The sequence below is a fragment of the Phyllosticta capitalensis genome (genome assembly GCF_038381095.1).
Source record: "Phyllosticta capitalensis strain CBS 128856 chromosome Unknown BKA78scaffold_4, whole genome shotgun sequence".
In the NCBI taxonomy this organism is placed as follows: Eukaryota; Fungi; Ascomycota; class Dothideomycetes; order Botryosphaeriales; family Phyllostictaceae; genus Phyllosticta; species Phyllosticta capitalensis.
The window spans coordinates 1,864,753-1,885,248 of record NW_027117442.1 but is presented as its reverse complement, the minus strand read 5'-3'; the positions used below and the strand labels follow the sequence as shown (position 1 = coordinate 1,885,248).

The 20,496-nt window shown below is 52.5% G+C and overlaps 7 protein-coding genes across 7 annotated transcripts; 3 read left to right on the top strand and 4 right to left on the bottom strand.

The window, feature by feature from the left end:
- Nucleotides 1-1,340: 1,340 nt before the first annotated feature.
- BKA78DRAFT_120490 (ferric reductase NAD binding domain-containing protein) lies at nucleotides 1,341-3,985 on the top strand. The gene is made up of 3 exons (XM_066882416.1): nucleotides 1,341-2,238; nucleotides 2,285-2,362; nucleotides 2,410-3,985. Exons 1-3 carry the CDS (start codon nucleotides 1,600-1,602, stop codon nucleotides 3,871-3,873), a joined length of 2,181 nt encoding a protein of 726 aa, XP_066745616.1. The 5' UTR covers nucleotides 1,341-1,599; the 3' UTR covers nucleotides 3,874-3,985.
- A 1,133-nt stretch (nucleotides 3,986-5,118) lies between these two features.
- On the bottom strand, nucleotides 5,119-8,692 carry BKA78DRAFT_379104 (uncharacterized protein; the record flags this gene model as incomplete). Its single annotated transcript, XM_066892931.1, has 6 exons — nucleotides 8,423-8,692; nucleotides 7,900-8,367; nucleotides 6,699-7,847; nucleotides 6,243-6,638; nucleotides 6,013-6,181; nucleotides 5,119-5,960 (listed from the first exon to the last, which is right to left on the bottom strand). Exons 2-6 carry the CDS (start codon nucleotides 8,302-8,304, stop codon nucleotides 5,119-5,121), a joined length of 2,961 nt encoding a protein of 986 aa, XP_066745615.1. The 5' UTR covers nucleotides 8,305-8,367; nucleotides 8,423-8,692.
- A 164-nt stretch (nucleotides 8,693-8,856) lies between these two features.
- On the top strand, nucleotides 8,857-10,401 carry BKA78DRAFT_294811 (uncharacterized protein; the record flags this gene model as incomplete). The annotated part of the gene is made up of 4 exons (XM_066886403.1): nucleotides 8,857-8,930; nucleotides 8,972-9,275; nucleotides 9,338-9,758; nucleotides 9,806-10,401. The coding sequence occupies 4 exons, from the start codon at nucleotides 8,857-8,859 to the stop codon at nucleotides 10,399-10,401; spliced, it is 1,395 nt and encodes a 464-aa protein (XP_066745614.1).
- Nucleotides 10,402-11,130: 729 nt separating this feature from the next.
- Nucleotides 11,131-12,090, bottom strand: BKA78DRAFT_368709 (uncharacterized protein; the record flags this gene model as incomplete). Its single annotated transcript, XM_066892642.1, has 1 exon — nucleotides 11,131-12,090. Exon 1 carries the CDS (start codon nucleotides 11,896-11,898, stop codon nucleotides 11,131-11,133), a length of 768 nt encoding a protein of 255 aa, XP_066745613.1. The 5' UTR covers nucleotides 11,899-12,090.
- A 126-nt stretch (nucleotides 12,091-12,216) lies between these two features.
- BKA78DRAFT_249513 (major facilitator superfamily domain-containing protein) lies at nucleotides 12,217-13,817 on the bottom strand (the record flags this gene model as incomplete). Its single annotated transcript, XM_066884482.1, has 2 exons — nucleotides 12,217-12,630; nucleotides 12,684-13,817. The coding sequence occupies 2 exons, from the start codon at nucleotides 13,815-13,817 to the stop codon at nucleotides 12,217-12,219; spliced, it is 1,548 nt and encodes a 515-aa protein (XP_066745612.1).
- Nucleotides 13,818-14,747: 930 nt separating this feature from the next.
- On the bottom strand, nucleotides 14,748-16,465 carry BKA78DRAFT_352085 (L-Aspartase-like protein; the record flags this gene model as incomplete). The annotated part of the gene is made up of 3 exons (XM_066891288.1): nucleotides 14,748-14,934; nucleotides 14,986-16,003; nucleotides 16,051-16,465. 3 exons carry the CDS (start codon nucleotides 16,463-16,465, stop codon nucleotides 14,748-14,750), a joined length of 1,620 nt encoding a protein of 539 aa, XP_066745611.1.
- A 1,282-nt stretch (nucleotides 16,466-17,747) lies between these two features.
- On the top strand, nucleotides 17,748-20,472 carry BKA78DRAFT_311990 (serine/threonine protein kinase-like protein). The gene is made up of 4 exons (XM_066888262.1): nucleotides 17,748-18,496; nucleotides 18,544-18,968; nucleotides 19,016-19,905; nucleotides 19,955-20,472. Exons 1-4 carry the CDS (start codon nucleotides 17,968-17,970, stop codon nucleotides 20,049-20,051), a joined length of 1,941 nt encoding a protein of 646 aa, XP_066745610.1. The 5' UTR covers nucleotides 17,748-17,967; the 3' UTR covers nucleotides 20,052-20,472.
- Nucleotides 20,473-20,496: the final 24 nt, after the last annotated feature.

The following is a 20,496-nucleotide window of genomic DNA, read 5'->3' as shown; positions in this document are numbered from 1 at the left end:
TTCGACCGTCTCCTTTACAAGTCAATCATTTTTCGACTGAAGCACGTGGGATTCTCAAGTGCCGACCAAGTGCCGAATGCTTTAGCTGCACGATGATGTTAAAAAGTTTTCTATCGAGGCCAAGATTCGAAAACCATGCTTCGGCCCGGCCAGAGACCTTTCCAGACGGATGGCCACAAACGCGTCCCGTAACCTTGAAGCCATTCTTAGTTTCCTAACCGAGCGGAAACTTTGTGCGGCTCAACTGTGCCACAGCCCATCAATCACAAGCCCATCAAGTCTCAGCCCTACCCCTTGGACGACGAAAGGAACAAGATGATAGGCCACCTGGCTGCATTAAAGTGCTTATCATCGATTCTGCCTTTGGAGAAAGGGACCTGACTGACTGCTGAAATTCACAGCCTGCGCATTGTGAAGCTGACGTTGCTGTGGCGCGTATTGATCGTCGGCCTTGACAGTATGCCACTTTATAAGCTTACTGGCTACTTAGCCACCTGCTGAATTCGACTAGGCGTACGCAAGCTCCTCAGTGTCCTATCTACGCTTCGGATTGCCAACGCACTTGCATACGCAGAGCATGCTTCCTATCCGTACCGGCGGGGAAATGTCCGACCTAGATGGACTGGATTCCCAACGGTCATTTTACTAGTTTTGTGGGTGGTTCCGTCTTCTATGGAAAGTATGTTGACCCTGACTATAGGTAGCCTTCAGCTCGATCTGATACAAATGCCTTTCCATGGGGCCTTCGAAGCCTAATGTAACTGCCGAAGCAGAGGTCCAGGGAGATACGAGCTTCGAGACATGCCTGCGGAGCCACGCCAGCACCGTCGAAGATATCTAGGCGACACCGCTTTCCCAATTGGGAGATCAGGAGAGAACCAGAGGCTTCTAGAGAGCGGATGCGTCGGCGATAAGTGAGCTCTCTCGATGCTGCCGTTCGCAGTCTCTTTGGCATTTCTATTTTGACCAGCCCTCCAGCTCTTATGATGACACGATTGGGTACAGCCCCATGTTGACATTGCACAGGCGTCCATTGGCTGCAGGGACTGACGGATAGCACTCGATCACACCCACTTGACATCCATGTGACGTGGTGTCTGCATTTTCTAGCGAGCGGCCAAGTTCCTGGGGAGCCTCCAGCATCACTGCAATCATGAATAATCACTTGTTCGGCCGATTTTTTGTCCAGTCTCTTTGGCAGATACGCGACGAGCGGTATGACGAAATGCGCAATAAGCCGCAGAATCAGCGCAACATAAGCCGCAAGACAAGCCACAAGACAGACCGTCAGCAAAGGACTGGAAAACGAACTTGGCGAGGAACTTGGCGACCATCTGAGCAAAGGTTCAGTGATTTGAATAATGACTCGAGCCACGGTATGAGCAAAACCTCAAGCAGGGCAAGGGGGCTACAGCTACAGTTACCCCTAGTACATAGCCACGACCAATCGGGTCCCCCGACCACTCCGCCGCCATCGTTTGTTTTTATATCATCTAAAATGGCCGTACTCTATTGCAGAGCCACAGAGCGTGGACTCGCCTTCTTCTTTTCCCCGGTACTTACTACCTTTCTCATTGTACCAACACTCTATACCTCCTTATGTCTCGGTGGCCAAACGAACCCTTACCAGAGGGTGTCCCTTTCGACGATTTACCGGCGTCCGATCCTCATTGTACCAACAAGTCCTGCGATGCCTTTGCGAAGGGCTTCAACGAATCTGAGAATGAAATTCCGTTGATGAGCCAGATCGACTACGGCTGGTGGATGCTCTGCTACTACGGATCTTGGGTTTTGATCTTTGTTCTCGCTCATTTGATCCGCATGGCGATCTACTACATTGGTCGACGACGGAAGAAGCGTCCCTCAGACTGTCCTTCGTTGAGTCATCGACTTGTCGCCACATATCGTTCCTTGATTTACCGCCGCTTCACTGGTCGACGCCTCCAGAGATTGGAACTCCCGTCTTTTGGTGTCTTGGCTCTGCTTTCTCTGAGCACCATCTTCACGACTTGTCTCATATTTCCCGAGCAACCCTACCTTCGTTCTCGTTTCCGCTACGGATCCCCGCCCCTTTCCATCAGATGTGCCATGATCATTTCGGCACTGATGCCGCTCCTGATCGCCCTGGCAGGGAAAGTCAACATTGTAACAGTCTTCACTGGATCCAGCTATGCAAGGCTCAATATCTATCATAGATATGTCGGAGGTTTGATTTTTGCTTTGGCTACGGTGCACATGGTAAGCTAATCCCGCTGCTACTTGATCTCGGCTGACCTGTGTCCAGGTACCACACTTTGTAGCTCCTGTCCAGGACGGAGGCTATGATCATTTGGCTCAACTCTTCATAGACAAGAAACGCGAGGTACGTGACTCTGATAGCTGCTTGAAAGCTCAAGCTTACACATCCAGCTATCTGGTACAATCCTATACTTCATCTTCCTACTCATGATATTATTCTCTGTCCCTTGGTTCCGCTCCCGCTTCTATGAGTCCTTCGCATACACCCACTTCTTCCTCGCCTTTTGCTTCCTTGGCTTGTTGTGGTGGCACATCCATGGCGAATACATGTCTCCAATCTACATCTACCTCTCCTTCGGGCTTTGGGTAGCGTCCGCCCTACTACGGATGACGCACCGCAACCAAGCCTTCAGAAAGGGGCAACCCCTCGGCTTTCCCACGACGATTGAGGCGCTTCCAGGCAAGATGACGCGAGTTACTGTTCGTGTCCCGCAGAGCGTGACGTGGAAGCCGGGCCAACACGCTTTTATGCGCATTCCGGGCATCTCACTCAAAGACAATCATCCCTTCAGCATTGCGTCAATCCCTGCTGCAAATGATCCGTTGCTCCCCGGCCCGAAGAAAGCGAACGAGCTCGTCTTTCTTGTTGGCGAAAGAAAAGGCTTCACGCATAAATTGGCCGAGCGCGCAAGGAGTGATCATACCTCAATCACGTTCTCAGAGAAACACAAACACGGAGATATGGAATCCCAGCGCCCTCACACCGCCACCTCCCTACGCACCCTCATCGACGGCCCCTATGGTGACCACCTCGGACCAATCCATCGTCTCTACGACAGCGTCGTTCTCGTCGCCAGCGGGACGGGCATCGCCTCAACCCTTCCATGGGCCTCACACCTGGCAGCGCAAATTGCGCTCGCACACGCCACTGGCTCGCATGACTGCCGCGTCAGAGACATCCGACTTGTCTGGATCGTACGACAGGCGGAGCAACTCGCGTGGATCAGGGAAGAGCTTGATGCTGCAGTTTCCATGGCTGCGGCATCAAGCGGGAGTCTTGTCGTTGATGTCTATGTCACAAGGGGCAGCGACGCTTCCGCCTCTGCCTCTGCATCCGCATCGTCAGTGACGCTTACGCGGCCAGAATCAAAGCAATCTAGTAGCGCAGCTTCGTCAACCGTTGAAAAGGAGAAGAAGAAAGCGCTGGACGCGCTGACCACTCCCAGCGCACCACCAGACGATTCAAAATCGCGCACTCTCTCGCCTCCTCCACGTTTCCCTCGGCCGACACATGCCAAATCGGCGTCTCTCTCGTCTTTCGCTTCTACCAACTCCACCCTCTTTCCATCACGATGTCCATCCCCTTCGCCTTCTTCCCCCTCTCTTGCCCTCACAACGCCACAAAACACACGTGTACATTTTGGCGGACGCCCGGATCTCGCTAGTCTGGTCCCGAAGCTTGTCCGCGGTGGTAGGGGCGACGCGAAGAATGCGTTTGTTCTTGCGTGCGGCAGTGCGGCGGTTGTGGATGCGGCGATCGGACGGGGTGTTGTCCAGGCTCAGAAGCTTGTGGGAAAGGGTGAGGGCAAGGGAATGTTTGGCGTGAGAGGTGTGGGAGAGGCGTTAGGGTGGTGATGTGAAAGAGAGAATGGAAGAAAAGATGGCATTTCCGGCGTTCGACTTCAAGCATTTCTTTGGGGGCGTTAGGAGGCGTCATGAGCTTTCGGAGTTGTATTTTGTGGTTTTCGGAATGGCTTATGGGCTTCCACGTTCTCTTTTGGCGTTCCCACGTGGCGGCGAAATGCATGCAGATTGCAAAAGACTAGATGACGAACTGATGCTATTGAAATTACAAAGACATGTCCAATTTCGTCGCGCTCTCCCTTGGAATGGTGGCGAATAGTAGCAGACAGCTACGACTTTTCCGCACATGGAATCTTCGAATGGTTGGATCTGGGTGCAGTAGATCTCTCTATCTGCAGACTTCTGAATACTCTTTGGTCGCGCTTGTTAGTCGTGCGGCGCTTTGTGTGTGTACCGCACCTCCCATGTCAAGACCTCGTCTCTTAATTGACCCAGTCGAATCGCAGTCGCGATGACAAAGACGGCGCTTTCCCAAAGCACAACTCAATAGCTTTCGCACCACCGAAACAAGTTCTCAATAGCTCGTCTCTCTGCAAAACTGCCAAAATACCGTCGCCATGCCGTAGATCCGAAAGTGCTATAAAGCTTCATGCTCCACGCCCCCCAAAGTCGTTTTCTTCTTCACCAACACAGTTCGGTACACAACTTCCAACCACTTTCTACAGTCGTTACTACCACTCAACATTTCAAAATGGCCAAGTCTCCCAACCCCTTTGCCAACGGCGCCAAGCTCTACTGCACCGTCATGTAAAGTGCCTCCTCCGAGGTACTCTACTGACGGTCAGCTCTGCGACACCAACGACGCCGCCTCTTCAATCGTCATCGACTTCGACGACTTCCATCGTCGGGCTTGTTTGAGGGTTTAAGAGACGGATCAGACATTTCCAGGAGGGCAAGGACGATGGCGATGGGTTCGACGCGCTTTCTTCCTTTCTCCTCTTGAGGTCGCGGGGCTCCGCTTACATCAAAATCACAAAAAAAAAATGGGAATGCGCGCCGGCTGTTTGGTCGAGGGACGCAACAACGTCTTGTCGGACTTTTGGGATACCACGATGATGTAGATCAGTATTCTCAAAATCAATGCGCTGTTCCCGAATTTTTCGAATTGCTGTGATTCGAAGGTCTTGCCATATGCTTGCTTAAAGAGTTCAACAAATTTCTAGTGACATCAATCTGTTTAGGACTACGAAAGGAATTTAAATGACCGAAAAGCCGTTTCCAGGACCGCCGTCCCGCCTACCTGATACGGAATTCCCGCGCGATTTGCTCCCCTGTAACACCATTGACCTCATCCAAGTACTCATCGAATTTTTGAGATACCCCTATGATGTATTTGAGTATGTCAAAGTCCATGCGCTGCTTCTTGAACATGGCGAGCTGCCGCGCAGTCGTCATGGCATTCCGAATTTGGCGACCGTTCATGTTGACTTCAGCCAGTTTGTCGACATTTCGATGCAAGTCGTCGGTGTCAACTGTAGATCCGGCCACTTTCTCCAGTCGCTTGATAAAGTTTTGCCACACTTGCTTCCGCTGCGTTCTGCCCAGAGGCTCGTAGTGTAGCGCGAGTTGGATTCGGGACTTGAACGCCTCGTCAAATGTCGCGACGCGGTTGCTGGTCAAGATGAGGATTCCTTGGAAGTACTCGAGTACGCGGAGGAAGACTGAAACTAGCGAATTTCTGGCCAGGTCCTCGAGTGAGCGCTCCTGGAGAAATACTTCGGCTTCGTCGAGCAGCACTACGCAGTCCCATCGCCGTCCAAGATCTAGAACGACATTGAGATATTTCTCTACCTCCGAGGGAGTCGTTCCGATATCTCCACAAGTGATACGGTAAAGTGGCTTTTTGGTGTACTCAGCCACACTTTCCGCCGTCAATGTCTTGCCGGTGCCAGGACCACCATGCAAGAGAAGGATGAGTCCGTTTCCCTTGTCGCTCATAAGCTCAGTCGCCTGCGATGGATCGATTTGGCTCATAACCAAGGCTTTAATCAACTCCTTTGTTGAAGTTTCCATCACAAGCGATTCGAAGGCGTCCTTGTCCCAAGATACTTCGGACATATGTTCGACCATGATGTTGTCTATTCCATCCGTGAGTACATTTTTGGTCCACTGCTCTGTAGGCATACTTACGCCATTTTCTTTCGCGCATCACGTATCCATAAGTGTTTGGTGGTAGGAGGAGGTAAACATCCTCGCTTGGTGGTTCGGTATCAATACTGATTTCAGGTTCGTTGATTCGGGAGATGGAGTTGTGCATTTTACTGTACATCTGTCTATCAATCATGACTCGTGCATTTTCCTGTTACGGGTCAGCCTCTTCCTACCGCAGATTTTATGGAAGAGTAAGTAGAGGGTCTTACGAAGTGGTCGTTTTGGGTATAGTCCCATCCAGTGTAGGACATCAATTTTCTGTGTCGACACCTCCACAGCTTCCTCCCTCTTTCCTTCAATTTTAAAGCTTTTTCTTTTCCCCCAAATTGTATTGGGAACAGTGGGAGGCTTTCGATTGGGAAGCTCTCTCCTTTCGTGGTTTCATGTTCAAGGACAACACTTCGCTTATCAGTGTAGAATTTACCATCGAACTCCCAGAATTCCCCTTGGAGGATCAAGGTGATCCTCTGCTTTGGCTCATTGACGCCTTCGCTTTCCTCTACGTCTTTGACAATGTACTCGGATGGCCAAGATACTTGGGTAAATGCCAAGTCGTACGCATCTGTCATCTTGTGATCTCGCTTCAGCACGGTCTGCTCTGGAATCTTTGCGTCTGTTAGGTACAAAAGGTTCTTGCTAAGCAATTGGGATCCTGGAAAACTCACAAATAAATAGGGGACGTATTTTGCGGAAATAAGTCCCTCGGAGAGAAGTGATTGCACTTCGGTATACTCTGTGTCCATTCGTCGGGAAATGTAATCCTCGAAGCATTGAAGATGTGTTTGACACCTTGAGTCGAGTTTGGGAATGCATGCAGCCAGAAATGAACGGTCATAAAAAACCCAGGGGTAGGGAGCGTCAAGACGACGCCCGCACTCGAAGATGGGATACATGTGTCGATTCGTAGAACTTTTGGCCACTTTATTGAGCGACTCGACCAGATGATCAGAGACGATCGAGATTGACTCTTTCGGTGAGGCCGGTTCGGCTTCGGTTTTTGGCTTTGCTGGGTCATCTTCGCCACAACAAGTGTATGATTTGTAGACAATGAATGATAGTCCAGGATGACGTTCAATGTAGAGCTCATGGTTTGCGGCAATCACTTGGCCGTTTAGGTGATTTTTTCCACTGGCTGGATCGAATTGATGTGGTCTATCCTCATAGCACACTTCGGATTCGTTTTCTTGGCAGTAGACCTTATGGAGAGTCGTGAAGTAAGCACCTGGTGGGCCACTTTCCTGAATTGTTTGGAGAAGAAATGAATCCTGGGTCGTCTTGTCAATACCTAGGACGGTGCAAAGGTGGGACCTCCAGTCGATATCTCCCAGACGGGTTTCGAATAATGGAGCTTTTTGAGACTTCTTGGTGTGGTTTTCATATCCAGACGAATTATGTACTTCTCCTGGATACCTGGAGTCGATTTGACGTCGCCCTCCAACTCCTGCCTCAAGATTTCCATGAATGCTTCTATCGTCTTCTGACAGATCTTCACCAATGCTGTCTCTGGTCCGCAGAGATAAGCCATTCGTTTGATGCTTGTCCTGGCCATGATTTGCGCCAGCAGAAAAATTCCGTTTGGTCTGAGATCCAGAAACGGCCGAGCTACCTTCCGCGTGAGCATGTGAAAACCTCGCCCATTCATTCAAGGGAGGTTCATTTCCAAGAGACTGATAGCCTCGAAATGACGATTTTGTGTCCGGCGGGTCTGGTACCCTCCTCCTGACCCTCCCCCTGACCCGGGGAGGGGGTGGGAATTCTGTCTCTTCATCTTCGAAACTTGAATCATCTGGACGATTTTCTGCAGGCGGGCCTCCCTACGAGATCTGTCATTGCTTCATGCGATCGAGCAGTATTCAGCGTACTTACTGCGTATAAGCCAAGCTTTTGCGCAAGACCAGCCATCCAAAGGTCTCTTACGTGACGTTGTCCTGCCGTCAGGTCTTGTGATATTGTGGGAAGAACTAGAGACTGTGATGGATCATGAGGATGAGGCGCGTCTTGCATCAGTATACCGCGGTCATTTTGTTGTGCTTCCAGCATATCGCTGAGGTCTTGTTCTTCTCTCGCCGTACGCAGCCGTTCCTTGTTCTGCTGTTCGAGGAGCATTAATTGCATTTGATAATCTGAGAGGGCATGGCCTTTGAGTTGTGTGGTTGGGACATCGGGCCGGACCTGCTGGACTTGCTGCATGTCTTCACGCTGTGGGTTCCGCCGCATTTCTTCCTCTTTGATTGGCGAGGTGCGCCCAAACCATTCTGTGGGCTTGTCCATGTGTGCTGCAGAGCTTTCCCCGTTGTTTTCGAAATCGCCGTCGCGCGCCTTAAATTGAATCTGCTGTGGTCGAACTCAGCTTCTGGTGGTGGTGGCAAGGGGCTACTCCCTAACATACTGTTGTCCTCCGTCAAATATTATGTGTTTGAGGTAATAATCAGACGTCGTGGCAGATAATCACAGCCACTGTCCGGATGCTCGAACTCAGGCAAAGTGTAAGGCGGAGCCCCTCCGGATGCGAACTCCTGCGTGTCGTTGTCTTGGTTCCAAATGTGCAAAGCTCGTCCGGGAGCACTGTTTGGTTGCTGTGAAGAGGATTTGTCCATGAGTTCAAGTCGCCATTGTCGCTCAAGGACTTCGAGAATTGTGATGGAGAAAGTGAAAAGACAAGGCTGGGGCTCTTTCGCTCAGGTTGAGCGTGGGGGCTGCATGTAAGCAGGCTGACAGATCAGGCTGCGCCACCACGCATATGTACAGCCTGTCCGGAAAATGAAAGGCCCCACCATATGCCTTGCCCATCATCAGTCTCTTCCTGTGGTTTTCAAACTTGCGATGTCTTCTGCTTTCACACTTGCATCGCCCAAAAACTCCCGATCTCCCTTGTTCAAATATTCAAGGTCTAATTTGTAAGCTCGAAACTTTCCGTCGCACGGTCTATGTGCTGAAGACAAAGATGCGATGACCCTGCCAAAAAAGCTTTCGACGACGCTGTGGTTTTGTTCAAATCAAAATTTACCAACGATGAATGCAAACGCATTTGGCTCGAGGACAAAAACACCATAGACGACATCCTGAAAGCTGTTGAGCAAGCCAAGAGACAATATGAAGGAAAGGGACAATCAAAAGCGCGCAAGTGGCTGAAGAAGTTGTCTTCGAAGATCCAGTTTTACGGAGGAGTCTTGGACGCGCTCGTTCAGCATCATCCGGAATACGTCTCGTTGGTCTGGGGCGCCTTCAAATTTCTTTTCATCGTGAGTTTGCTTCCTCGACCAGGGGAAGAAAAAGCCGAAAATTCTGGGCTCTTTTCTGACAGCCCCAGGGAGTCCTCAATCAAGAGGATTTGATCCGGGAACTCGCCAAGGCACTGTACAAAATCTTGGACGCGCTTTCACATACCGAGCTCTATCTCTTCCTCTTCCAAACGGATGCCATGGTTGAGCTCAATGTGACGCTCTACGTCTGCATCATCAAATTCACGACCCGGGCTGCTAAATGGTATAGTGAGAGTAAAGCGAAGCATGCTTGGACTGCTATCAGCAGACCTTACAGTCTCGGCTTCCAAGACTTGGTCGATGACATTGATAATCAAGTGTTGAAGATCCGTGAGCTTGCAAGGGCCATGAATATTGCGGAGACGCGAAACATCACCCATGGTGTCGCGAAATTGCAGGCGATTCCTGTGGACGTAGCGCAGTTAAGGGCGGAGTTTCAAGCGGCGATGCTGCTGATGGAAGGTCAGTATAGTGATCGCATCCGGAGGCTTGGACTAACCGCTGGGAAGAGCGCCATAAACTGTCATACGCTGGAATACTCGATACAAACAAGAGGGTGTGCGACATCCAACTCTCGCAGATCATGGCATTTACGGCTTCGTCGTCATCGATCAGCCCCGACCAGGCTCGTTTGTTCTATGCTTCGATGAGAAACTTGAGGCGACGACGGAATGGTCTTGAAGCGTCAATCTTCCAGAACTCAAGGCAGTTGAAGTCGTGGGGCAGCAGTCCAGAATCTTCGATCATCCACATTGTTGGTTCCTTTCAAGTTCGTCATGTTGCGCGGGATTTTGCTGCGGACATGATTGACCTTGTCCGCGAAACCACGATACCTGTGGTATGGGCGCTTCAACAGCAAGGGAAGGCATCTGAGGATTGCATTGCTGTCGATGTGCTGAAGGGACTCGTGTCTCAGGTGCTTACGCAAAATCAGACTCTGCTGAATGAGAAGTCAGCATCCATATGCGCAACAAAATTCCAAAGCGCGCGTACAGAGAGCGAATGGTTCAGCCTGCTGGGGCACGCCTTGAACGGGCTCAAGGACGTTTGTTTCGTCATCGACATCGAGGCGATGGGCCTCCGAGACGCCAACCAACCATCCTAGACCGACGCTTTTCATGCTCTTTTCCTAGCTCTTCGCACACACAACGTTCCTACGAAGGTCAAAGTCGTCCTTGTGAGCTATCGACAACAGTTGCCGCCATCCACGACTCCAGTCGACAAGATCGTCATTCCGCGACGTCTTCCTCCGCAATCAAAGCGATCCGTAGAGAAGTCGCGAGGGAAGAGGCGAATAGGGAAGTTGGCGCTGCCCGGACTCGCTTTGAGGTAGTTCTGTCGAAAGCAAGGACTCGTTTGGCTGTTGAAACGCTCATGCGAACAAGAGCACGACTATGTTGGAAAACGTGGTGCAATGGAAAGAAGGATGCAGGTTCAATGACTGGAGGCTGCAAATCAAGACGTTGCGCCACGTCATGTGTGACGGTACGGGACGGGACGGGAAGGCACCTACCAACCCAAAGCGGAAAAAAGTAAACGATAATGGACTTTCTTCGCATTTCTAATAATATCACCTGGTCTTGGCATCTTGCTTCAAGTTTTAACATCTTGTCGCTTCTGTTAAATTGGCTCTTCATTGCGGTATACGATGCATTGGCTAGACTAAAACAGTGCAATCACCTAGAACATCTTCCTCTGGAATGAAAGCAGAACTTACTACATTTTCGCATTATACGAAGCTCACTCTCAAAATGAGCCACTTACCACAAAACTTACCGTCAAAGTAAAAACAAGACTACAAAGGCCCTGCCTACATGCTCCCCACTTACCTGCTTCAACGGTTCGCGGGCGGCGCCCACAAGCCATACCAAGCCAGGATGCGCATGCCCAAGATGACAGCAAGGACCTGCCTCAGCCAGTACCAAAAGCGCCTAAGATCGGCGTCCGCCCCCTCAAGGAAGCGGTCCAGCTCTTCCAACTGCGCGTTGATGTCGCTAGCGACGCTCTCGACGTCGCTTCCAGCATTGCTGTTGTGATCATTGTCGCTGTCATTGTTGTCACTGTCATTCTCACCGTCCACATCCATGTTCTCGTCCTCGTCCTGATCATCATTGTCGTCGTCGTCGTCGTTTAGACCCATCTGCGCAGCCTGGGCCTCGACCGCCGCTCGCGCGGCGGCGACCCTCAGCGCAAAGTGCTGGCCGTCGTCGCGGCGCTCGGCCTGGCAGATGACGTTGCGGCAGAGCGGACAGTAGTCCATGGACTTACCTTGGTCGTCGAACGAGCTGACCCAGTTGATCAGGCAGTCGGCGCAGTAGCCGTGGTTGCGGCCGCAGGCGTCGTAGAGCGGCTTGCCTTCGTCGTGGCAGATGGCGCAGAGCTGCGAGGTGGCTGCGGGCAAGTTTCCGAGGGCCGCCGAGGCGATGATTTCGCGTCGTGTGGGTAGGAAACGTACGTGACGGGTCCTAGGTCCGGAAGACATTTTTTTGTGGAGAGTAGGGGGTTTTTGGGAGAGATGGGCGGTTGATGCGACTACGAGTGGAATACTGCTCCTGGCAGTGAAGTGTGGTCTGGACTCTTCATTTTTGTCTTCGGGCTGCATTTTATCTGGTCATGAAAAGCAAAGAATGGCATTATTCGCACTGTTCAAGCTGCGGGAGAGGTCTGTTGTGTGGGAAACAATGCGCCACTGTGAGATTTGAGATGGACAACGCGACATTGTTTCAACAAAGAAGTTGAGCAGGAATTTTTCAATTTTCGATTTGGAAGTCTAGAGCGATAATGAGATGCCAACGTGCAATTTCACTTACATGCCACCTCGACAGCCGTATCCCCCGAAGCCTCTTCCGAAGACGGTAGTCGTCCACAATTTCACCCAAGCCACTTCACAACCCCTCCTCTTCAGTCCGATCCCCTTCGCTTACTCCGTCCTCTTCCTCACCGACGGCAGCGCCCACCAGCAAACCATCATACTTGCAAAGAAGCTCACACAGATCGGATGCAGCACCCAAGTGCCCTTGGCCTGGGCAATAAGACCGGTAAAAAACGGCGCAACGGCACCACCGCTGCTGCCAGCAGACGCAATGAAGCCGACAGCGGGGACCTGGATCTTGCGAGGGAGTAGGCGAGAGAAGATCGTCTGCACACAGGGGTAGATGGGACCGAGTATGAGGCCCAAGAGGGCGACCATGATTGTGTTGGTGACCAAGTTGGGGATGGTCCACACCAGGACTTGCAGAATGATGCCGCCGACGGCGAAGAAGTAAACGGAGCCGTGTTCGCCCCAGCGGTGTGCCAGGGGCGCGAGAGCGAAGCGGCCAAGTGTGATGCCGCCCTAGATGATGTTAGTGGGAGGTCGCGGCGTTGGACAAGGGAGGAAGCACTCACAAAGAAACCAGCAGTGGCATAACCAACTTGGCCAGCCTCACCACCACGATATTTGATCAAGAAAGAGGTAACCCAGCCGGCGATAGCTACCTCAGCTCCTTGATACGCGAAAATAAAAAGGGCTCCAATAAGCGTGGTGCGATTCCGAACCGCCTCCTTGAACAGCTCCACCTTCGGGTTGCGCTGCTTCACCTCTTCCGCGTCCGACGTTGCTCCCCTCTCATTACCCAGGCGCTCGAGCTCGGCCAGCAGCGGCGGTGCGGCCTCCTTGTCGTAGTTCCAAAACGCCCACACATTGAACAGCAAGCAGAGAATGCGGGCGCCGAGAGGAACAAAGTAGAACCGCGACCACACAATGCCATGAGAGGCCATGGCCGTGGCAGCAATTGGACCAATTGTCCCACCGATACCGTAGCTGCCGTGAGCGAAGCCCAGGATGATGGTGGAGCCGTAGAGATTGGCACAGAAAACGTTGTTCAAGGCCAAGTTGACTGCACAGCCGAACCCAAGCGGAAAAAAAGCTGCCACGACTGCTGGCCATGGAGGCGTGCACACCACAATGATGCAGCCGATTGCCATGATGGCCTCGGATAACGCCAGTGTCGATGCGCGCCCGAGCCTTGTGACCATAGCGTCGTTGAAAAAGGCAGCCGCGATGAATCCCGCAGCATTGGTTACGAAAATCAGTGACACCACTGCGTAAGAGATGCCATATGACTTCTCGATGAAGGGAATCAAAGCTCCAGGTGCCGAGTCGTTGAGTCCGTTTGAAAAGTAGACGGCGCACGCGCAGAGAACGCGCCATTTGTTCATGGGCGGGTTCCAAAATGTTGCCGCCAGGGGTGTTGCGTCTGTGTGCGATGGCGTTGGCGGATGGCTAGCCTCCAATTCATTTGGTGTGATTGGTGTTTGCACACCGGTGTAGGATTGCGAGGTCGTGGTTTTGGGCGTCTGGTAACCGCTGCGGGTTGAGTGCGGTCCGTCAAGACGTTCTCCAAAGGCAAGGCAGTCCAGCTCCTGGTCTGTGGGAGACCGGATACAAGAGGATTTGCGACGCGCTCTTCCTGGCTCGGCAATGGATTTTGGAGGGTTTGCTTCCTCAATTTCAAAGAAATGGCCGAATGATTGCGCCATGATGGGAGTGCGATGATGATTTTAACGACTTAGACGACGAATTGAGCAAGAAAGATCCAAGATTCCATCAGTGCTAACAGTTCAGAGTTGAAGCTCCAATGGCGACTGCTAGCCAGTCTTTGCTCAGCTTCCAATCGAGGGTGCTTGGCCTTGGGCAGATTTTGCGAGCAGCGAAAATGCTCAAAGAAATATCCCCGCCAAGACCAACGCGGGGCAAGATGCCCCACGGGGTCGAAAACGCTTGTTGATATGTCAGCAAGGGATCATAGTGAATCCATTGGTGCCGGTGATAAAATCGTGTCGCGGGCTTTGCAGACGACGCCTCACGATGCAAGCGGTGAAGCGTCTGGACCAGTCCCCGATTTCGCATGGCCGAAAAAGGTAACAAGCATCCTAGCTGCGGGCAATTTTTGCTACCTGAGTCACATCGATAGGACCTGTCGTGGTTTTAAGGGTTGTTGTTAGCGTTTGCCATTGACGCTAGGCATATGACAGACGGAAGGGTTTCCTTGTTGAGTAGTGCGTCCGGTCGACTTTCGCAGCTGAAGTCAGAGCGGCTAAGCGGCTGTTCGTAAAGGAATGACGGCCTCCGTCTCAGGGCTTCCTCATTCGATCGAGAGTACCTGTCGTGCCTGTAATTTCGCTCCATCCGGTTAGCTCCAATGACTTGTACTCCTGTGCAAGCGTTGCTCTAGTTATCTGCTGTGGTTTGGAGAAACTCTCGCGGTGAGCAGAGAAACTAGATCTTGGGTTAGAGTATGCCATCGATGTTGCCGGCCTGGATTCTGGATTATGAAGAATGTGATTTTCGATGTATTTGTTTGACATTGGAAAGTGTAAATTTCTATTCGAGCGATGCTTTGTCCAAGATGTTATTCTTCGAAACATTTACATCACGAAATGCTTTTGGCTTTAGCTGTCTGTTCTTGTTTATTTCTTCTCCTTGGGAGCAATCATGAGCTCCGGGCGGACGACCTTGTCGAAGTCGGCCTCGCTGAGGGCCTGGAGCTCAAGAGCAGACTCCTTCAAGGTGATGCCCTTCTTGTGAGCGTTCTTGGCGACCTTGGAGGCCATGTCGTAGCCAATCAGGGGGTTAAGGCAGGTAACAAGCATCAGACTGTTTTCAAATCAGCACGTCATCAGGATTGATCAAGATCTGAAAGCTCACCTCTCCTTCATAATGGAGGCGATCCTCTTCTCGTCAGCCTCAAGGCCGTGAATAAGGTTCTTCTCGAAGCTCTTCATGCCGTCGTACAGGAGCCTGGTGCTGTGAAGCAGGTTGGCAATCATGACGGGCTTGAAAACGTTGAGCTCGAAGTTGCCTTGCGAGCCGGCGAAGGTAATGGTGGAGTGGTTGCCAAAAACTTGGGTGCAAATCATAGTCAAGGACTCGCACTGAGTGGGGTTGACCTTTCCGGGCATGATGGACGAGCCAGGCTCGTTCTCGGGCAGCTTGAGCTCACCAAGACCGCAGCGAGGACCGGATCCAAGGAAGCGAATGTCCTGGGCAATCTTGTACAGAGAAGTCGCCAGGACATTGAGCTGACCGGAAGCCTCGACGATCGCGTCGTGAGCCGCAAGGGCCTCGAACTTGTTGGGGGCAGTTACAAACTGGTGGCCAGTGGCCTTGGTGACCTCCTCGGCGATACCCTCAGCGAAGCCCTTGAAGGTGTTGATTCCAGTGCCAACTGCAGTACCACCCTGAGCAAGCATCCGCAGGCGGGGCAGGGCCGACTTGACGCGCTCAATGCCGTAGTCAAGCTGAGTGACATAACCTGAGAATTCCTGACCAAGAGTCAGGGGCGTGGCATCCTGCAAGTGGGTGCGGCCAATCTTGATCAAGCTCTGGAAAGCCTCGGCCTTCTGGTTTATGGCGTCACGGAGACTCTGGATGGCGGGAAGGAGCTTCTCCTCGAACTCGAGAACGGCGGCAATGTGCATGACAGTCGGGAAGGTATCGTTGGAGGAGGCAGACATGTTGACGTGGTCGTTGGGGTGGACGGGCTTCTTGGAGCCCATGGTTCCGCCCAGAATCTCGATGGCGCGGTTGGAGATGACTTCGTTAGAGTTCATGTTGGATTGGGTACCGGATCCGGTCTGCCAGACGACGAGAGGGAAGTGGTCGATGAGCTTGAGGTCAGCGACCTCCTGAGCGGCCTGCTTGATGGCATTGCCAATCTTGGGGTCTAGCAAAGATTAGTTTGGATGGTGTAGCAGCATCTTTCCAACATACCGAGGCCAAAGCGCATGTTCACCTCAGCGGCAGCACCCTTGAGAATACCAAAGGCACGCACAATGGGAGGCGGCATGCGGTCCTGAGGCTGGTTGATGTCAAAGTTGCCCAGAGAGCGCTGGGTTTGAGCTCCCCAGTACTTGTCGGCAGGGACCTGAAGCTCGCCAAAGGCATCGGTCTCGGTACGGGTGTTGGAAGCCATCTTGGAAGAGGTCGCAAAGGATCGGAAGGCGTTGGCTTGCGAATATCTAAGGGGGTTCCTGAGGGCGGAGGTTTGGAGGAAACGCGGGGCAGCGGAGAGGGAGCTGGCGGATGACCTGGAAGCTATGAAGGCGGGGACAGCCGCCGCGCGGGCATGTGCTGGGCGGACGACGGCCTCGGCAGTGGGGCGCGCAATGGAGCGAACCTTGAGCATGATGGGCGCAGTGGATTGACACCTGGTCAAGAATTCGGACTGCGGTGAGAAGCTGGGCGATGAAGAGAGAGAGAGCAATCTCTGGAGTTCAGAGACGACGCGGAGCCCCAAAATTTGGCCGGGAAAAGCCGGAGGACGGCCATGCCTCGCGGCTACCGGAACGGCCCATTGCCTCAACCGCCGCCATCACCACTTTGACTTTTGAATTCTGTTGGCGTCCATAGGTCAACAGCGTTTGATTCATAGATCTTGGTGTGGCCCAATGAGGACCTTGTTGATGACAGGCAATCTGATTCGTGTGCTCGAGTCTGCAGTTGTGCTCCGAGCAAACTCCGAGCACTGTAATGCCGCAGCACCAAGATGGTTGTCTAAAACAACAATTGACTGTAATGATTATGGGTTCGTGATGGCTGGCATGTCCGAAAGGAACTGGAAAGACGCAGGACAAGGTGTTGCCAGGGTCCAGAGAAGGCAGGGTCTACCATGTGTCTTTGGTCTTGGCCACGCGATTCCGTCCTGGACTTGGTCGAATCAGTCTAATACCAGACGGGCTTCGTGTGGAATGAGACGAACAAGTGACAGCTCCAAAGCAGTACAGCTTGTTCGATCTATCTCGACGCAGAACGGGTAGAAGCATGGCCATTTCAATTGGATTGTCGACTTGGAAGCAGCAATTTTTGATAGAGACAGCTGTTTTGGGAAGATGTTGGGAATGAAACTGTTGGCAACAGTCTCGGACCTCTATCCGAATGCTAGAATGCTCCTTAGGGACGTCTGGACCTTTAAGCTGTGTGAAGACCATCAAGCAACTGCAAGTTTTGTGCATCTTAAACTTGGGCCTTTATTTGCGGAACAATCCATTGAGGTAGGTTTTGGTCGTATTTAGGGCGCCGAGATTGAGTTAGTGCCCACCCTGATGAGAGATGCAATGCCATTCGAGGTTGGTCTTGTTGTCTGTTCAAGTTCTTGGAGACTGCTGGACTTGAATCGGGCAGACTTCCCCACACGATGACCCCGGGGCGCCCCGGGCGATCATGGCGTCTGGTTCCCCGCGGTTGCGCTTAAACGACTTTTGCTGCAAGTCATTATACAACATGGTCGTTTCTGGAATTTCGAAGGAATGGATTTCGACCTCGAGAAATCCATGATTGGTTGCGTCGCATGTTCTCTGACAGGAGGAACGGCTGAGTGTGCTGGCAAGGAGGCCCAAGCTTGTGCATGCAGTTCCACTGGATCCGTTGCTGGGTAGGGTAGGGGTCTGTGTTGATCCCAAAACAATCAACTCCAGTCTTCAACACCTCTCAGCCCGCTCCTGCTCTGTTCGCCTCACCAAGTCTCGCCTCTCTGACTGCTTCTTGTCATCGCTCCGCGTCATCTCCTCTCTGCCCGTTGCGCTGCACTTGTTGCGCATCATTTCTGGACGCGACGCGCTCGCTCAGTCCGCTACGCCGCGTCGCTGTGCCCCGCTCTACACCCATTCACCTCCTCCTCAGCTGCCCGCCATGGACCAACCCTTTACAAACATTCCACTCCCTCCATCCCTCCAACATCGCATGGCCAACGACATGTATGACCGTCCGCAGACTCCGACCTCGAATCCCTTCTGCTCTCCCAACCTCACGCCACAGGGAAGCCCGAGCAAGCACCAGGTGCCCCCAGGATCCACCGACCTTCCAAATGTGTTCGACAACGCTCTGAGGCTGCAGCCGACCGTCGGCGCTCCTAGCAGGATCGCTCGTCCCGTCCAAAGCTCGCCAACTTCGCCTTCCAAGCACACTTATGGAGATCACGGTTCAGAGGGCAGCGGGAGCCCGACGCGCAAGGGAAACAAGGAAAACTCTCCTCCCCGTCCCGCTCTGCAGCAGAAAGAAAGCTACCTGACACATGCCGCTGCATCGCGTCAGGAGCCATACCGCGCAGTCAACCGCGCCGACTCAATTGGGAAGAATGTGCAATGGGGCCTTTCGCCCGAAGACAGGGAGAAGCTCCAGAAGCCCGCTGTTCGACGATTGGCCAACGTGACCCAGCTGTGTAAGCTCGCCCGCAACACAAACACTGTGCACAGCTAACATGACTAGACTTTCTCGACTACTACTATGATCTCCTTTCCTACGTCCACAACCGTCAAAACCGCTTGGCACAATTTCACGCTCAAAACCCAAAGCCGCAGGGCTTCACTGATCCGGAATGGGAAAGGTCTTACCAAGTCTATCTCGGCCGGGAACGCGCCAATCTGCGCAAGCGTCGTACAAGGCTGCGCCACGGTGACTTCCAGATCCTCACACAAGTTGGTCAAGGTGGCTATGGACAGGTCTATCTCGCGACGAAGAAGGATACGCGCGAGGTCTGCGCGCTCAAGGTCATGAGCAAGAAGCTCTTGTTCAAGCTTGATGAGATCAGACATGTGCTCACTGAACGCGACATCTTGACCAATGCGAAGAGCGAGTGGCTGGTCCGGTTGCTTTATGCATTCCAGGACGACAAGAGCATCTACCTGGCCATGGTAGGTGGCATGCAAAGAGACTGATAGCTTCAACTAACAATCTGTAGGAATACGTTCCCGGAGGCGACTTCCGCACACTGCTCAACAACACTGGAGTCCTGCACAACCGACACGCGCGATTCTACATTGCTGAAATGTTTTGCTGTGTTGATGCCCTGCACCAGCTTGGCTACATCCACCGTGACCTTAAGCCAGAGAACTTCCTGATCGACAGTACCGGTCATGTCAAGTTGACAGACTTTGGTCTTGCCGCTGGCATGCTTGCCCCTGCAAAAATCGAGTCTATGCGCATCAAGCTTGAATCCGTCGGCAACGTTGCCGTTCCATTCGGACGTCCAATGGAAGAGCGGACGGCCGCTGAGCGTCGTGACGGCTACCGTTCCCTGCGCGAGCGCGAGGTCAACTATGCCAAGTCCATTGTCGGTAGCCCCGACTACATGGCACCGGAAGTTCTCAAAGGTGAGGAGTACGACTTTACCGTAGACTACTGGTCGCTTGGATGCATGCTCTTCGAAGCTTTGGCCGGATACCCACCCTTCGCTGGTGCTACGGTCGACGAAACGTGGCAGAACCTCAAGAATTGGACCAAAGCGCTCAAGAAGCCGGTCTACGAGGATCCCAACTACTTTTTGAGCAAACGCACCTGGGACCTGATTACACGTCTCGTAGCGTCCAAGTCGAAGCGTTTCAAGGGCATCTCGGAGATCCACAGCCACATGTATTTTGCGGAGGTGGACTGGAGCAAGCTTCGCGAGCAAAAAGCGCCCTTTGTGCCCGAACTGGACAGCGAGACGGATGCAGGCTATTTCGATGACTTTGGCAGCGAGGCGGACATGGCCAAGTACAAGGAGGTGTACGACAAGCAACAAGCGTTGGAGAGCATGGCCGAAAGGGATGAGAAGATGGGCAAGAGCCTGTTTGTTGGGTTCACCTTCAGGTTCGTCTCGAGTCCCAACAATACTGTACCCAATTCTGACTTGAAACAGGCACCGCAAAGCCGATGAGAATGGCAAGCCGTCCAGCCCGAGGAAGCCGCTCGAAGCGCTTCAGACGGTCAACGAGGATTTTGGCACCATCTTCTAAGCCCTCGAAAATGTTCATCTGGCAACATGAGAGCCAACCCTGCACATGGCTGGACCACACACTCTTCAGATTCCCTTTTGAGACTCCCTTTACACCAGACTCCTCACGGCCTCCGGTTCTTGCTTGTCGTTTTTGTTTGTGTTTTTTGACCTTTGCGCGTTGGGATGATTTTAGCAGATCAGGACAGTCGTGAGTAATGCAAAACAGGAGACTCGACGGGGTTGATTTTCCTGCATCCTCCATTGCGTGTTGAGCGCGAGCAGTATGTTGAGATGGCGAAGTATCAATTGGCGGTTGGTGGTTGGCGGTCGGTGGGCGCTTGGCGGAGTTATGCTGTATGATTAATGATATAGGTAGCACGAAAGAAATATGCAGGACAGGCGTATTGATGGTAGAATGATCGTCGTCGAAAGTCAAATTGCTCAACAAAGATGATGAATAAATA

What these genes read in the sequence shown, in the direction of transcription:
- BKA78DRAFT_120490 (XM_066882416.1), top strand. Translation starts at nt 1,600, where the DNA reads ATGTCTCGGTGGCCAAACGAACCCTTACCAGAGGGTGTCCCTTTCGAC. An exon ending in CTTTGGCTACGGTGCACATG is followed by an intron (nt 2,239 to 2,284) that starts GTAAGCTAATCC and finishes ACCTGTGTCCAG; the next exon opens with GTACCACACTTTGTAGCTCC. An exon ending in TCATAGACAAGAAACGCGAG is followed by an intron (nt 2,363 to 2,409) that starts GTACGTGACTCT and finishes TTACACATCCAG; the next exon opens with CTATCTGGTACAATCCTATA.
- BKA78DRAFT_311990 (XM_066888262.1), top strand. Translation starts at nt 17,968, where the DNA reads ATGGACCAACCCTTTACAAACATTCCACTCCCTCCATCCCTCCAACAT. An exon ending in GGCCAACGTGACCCAGCTGT is followed by an intron (nt 18,497 to 18,543) that starts GTAAGCTCGCCC and finishes TAACATGACTAG; the next exon opens with ACTTTCTCGACTACTACTAT. An exon ending in TTTGTTGGGTTCACCTTCAG is followed by an intron (nt 19,906 to 19,954) that starts GTTCGTCTCGAG and finishes GACTTGAAACAG; the next exon opens with GCACCGCAAAGCCGATGAGA.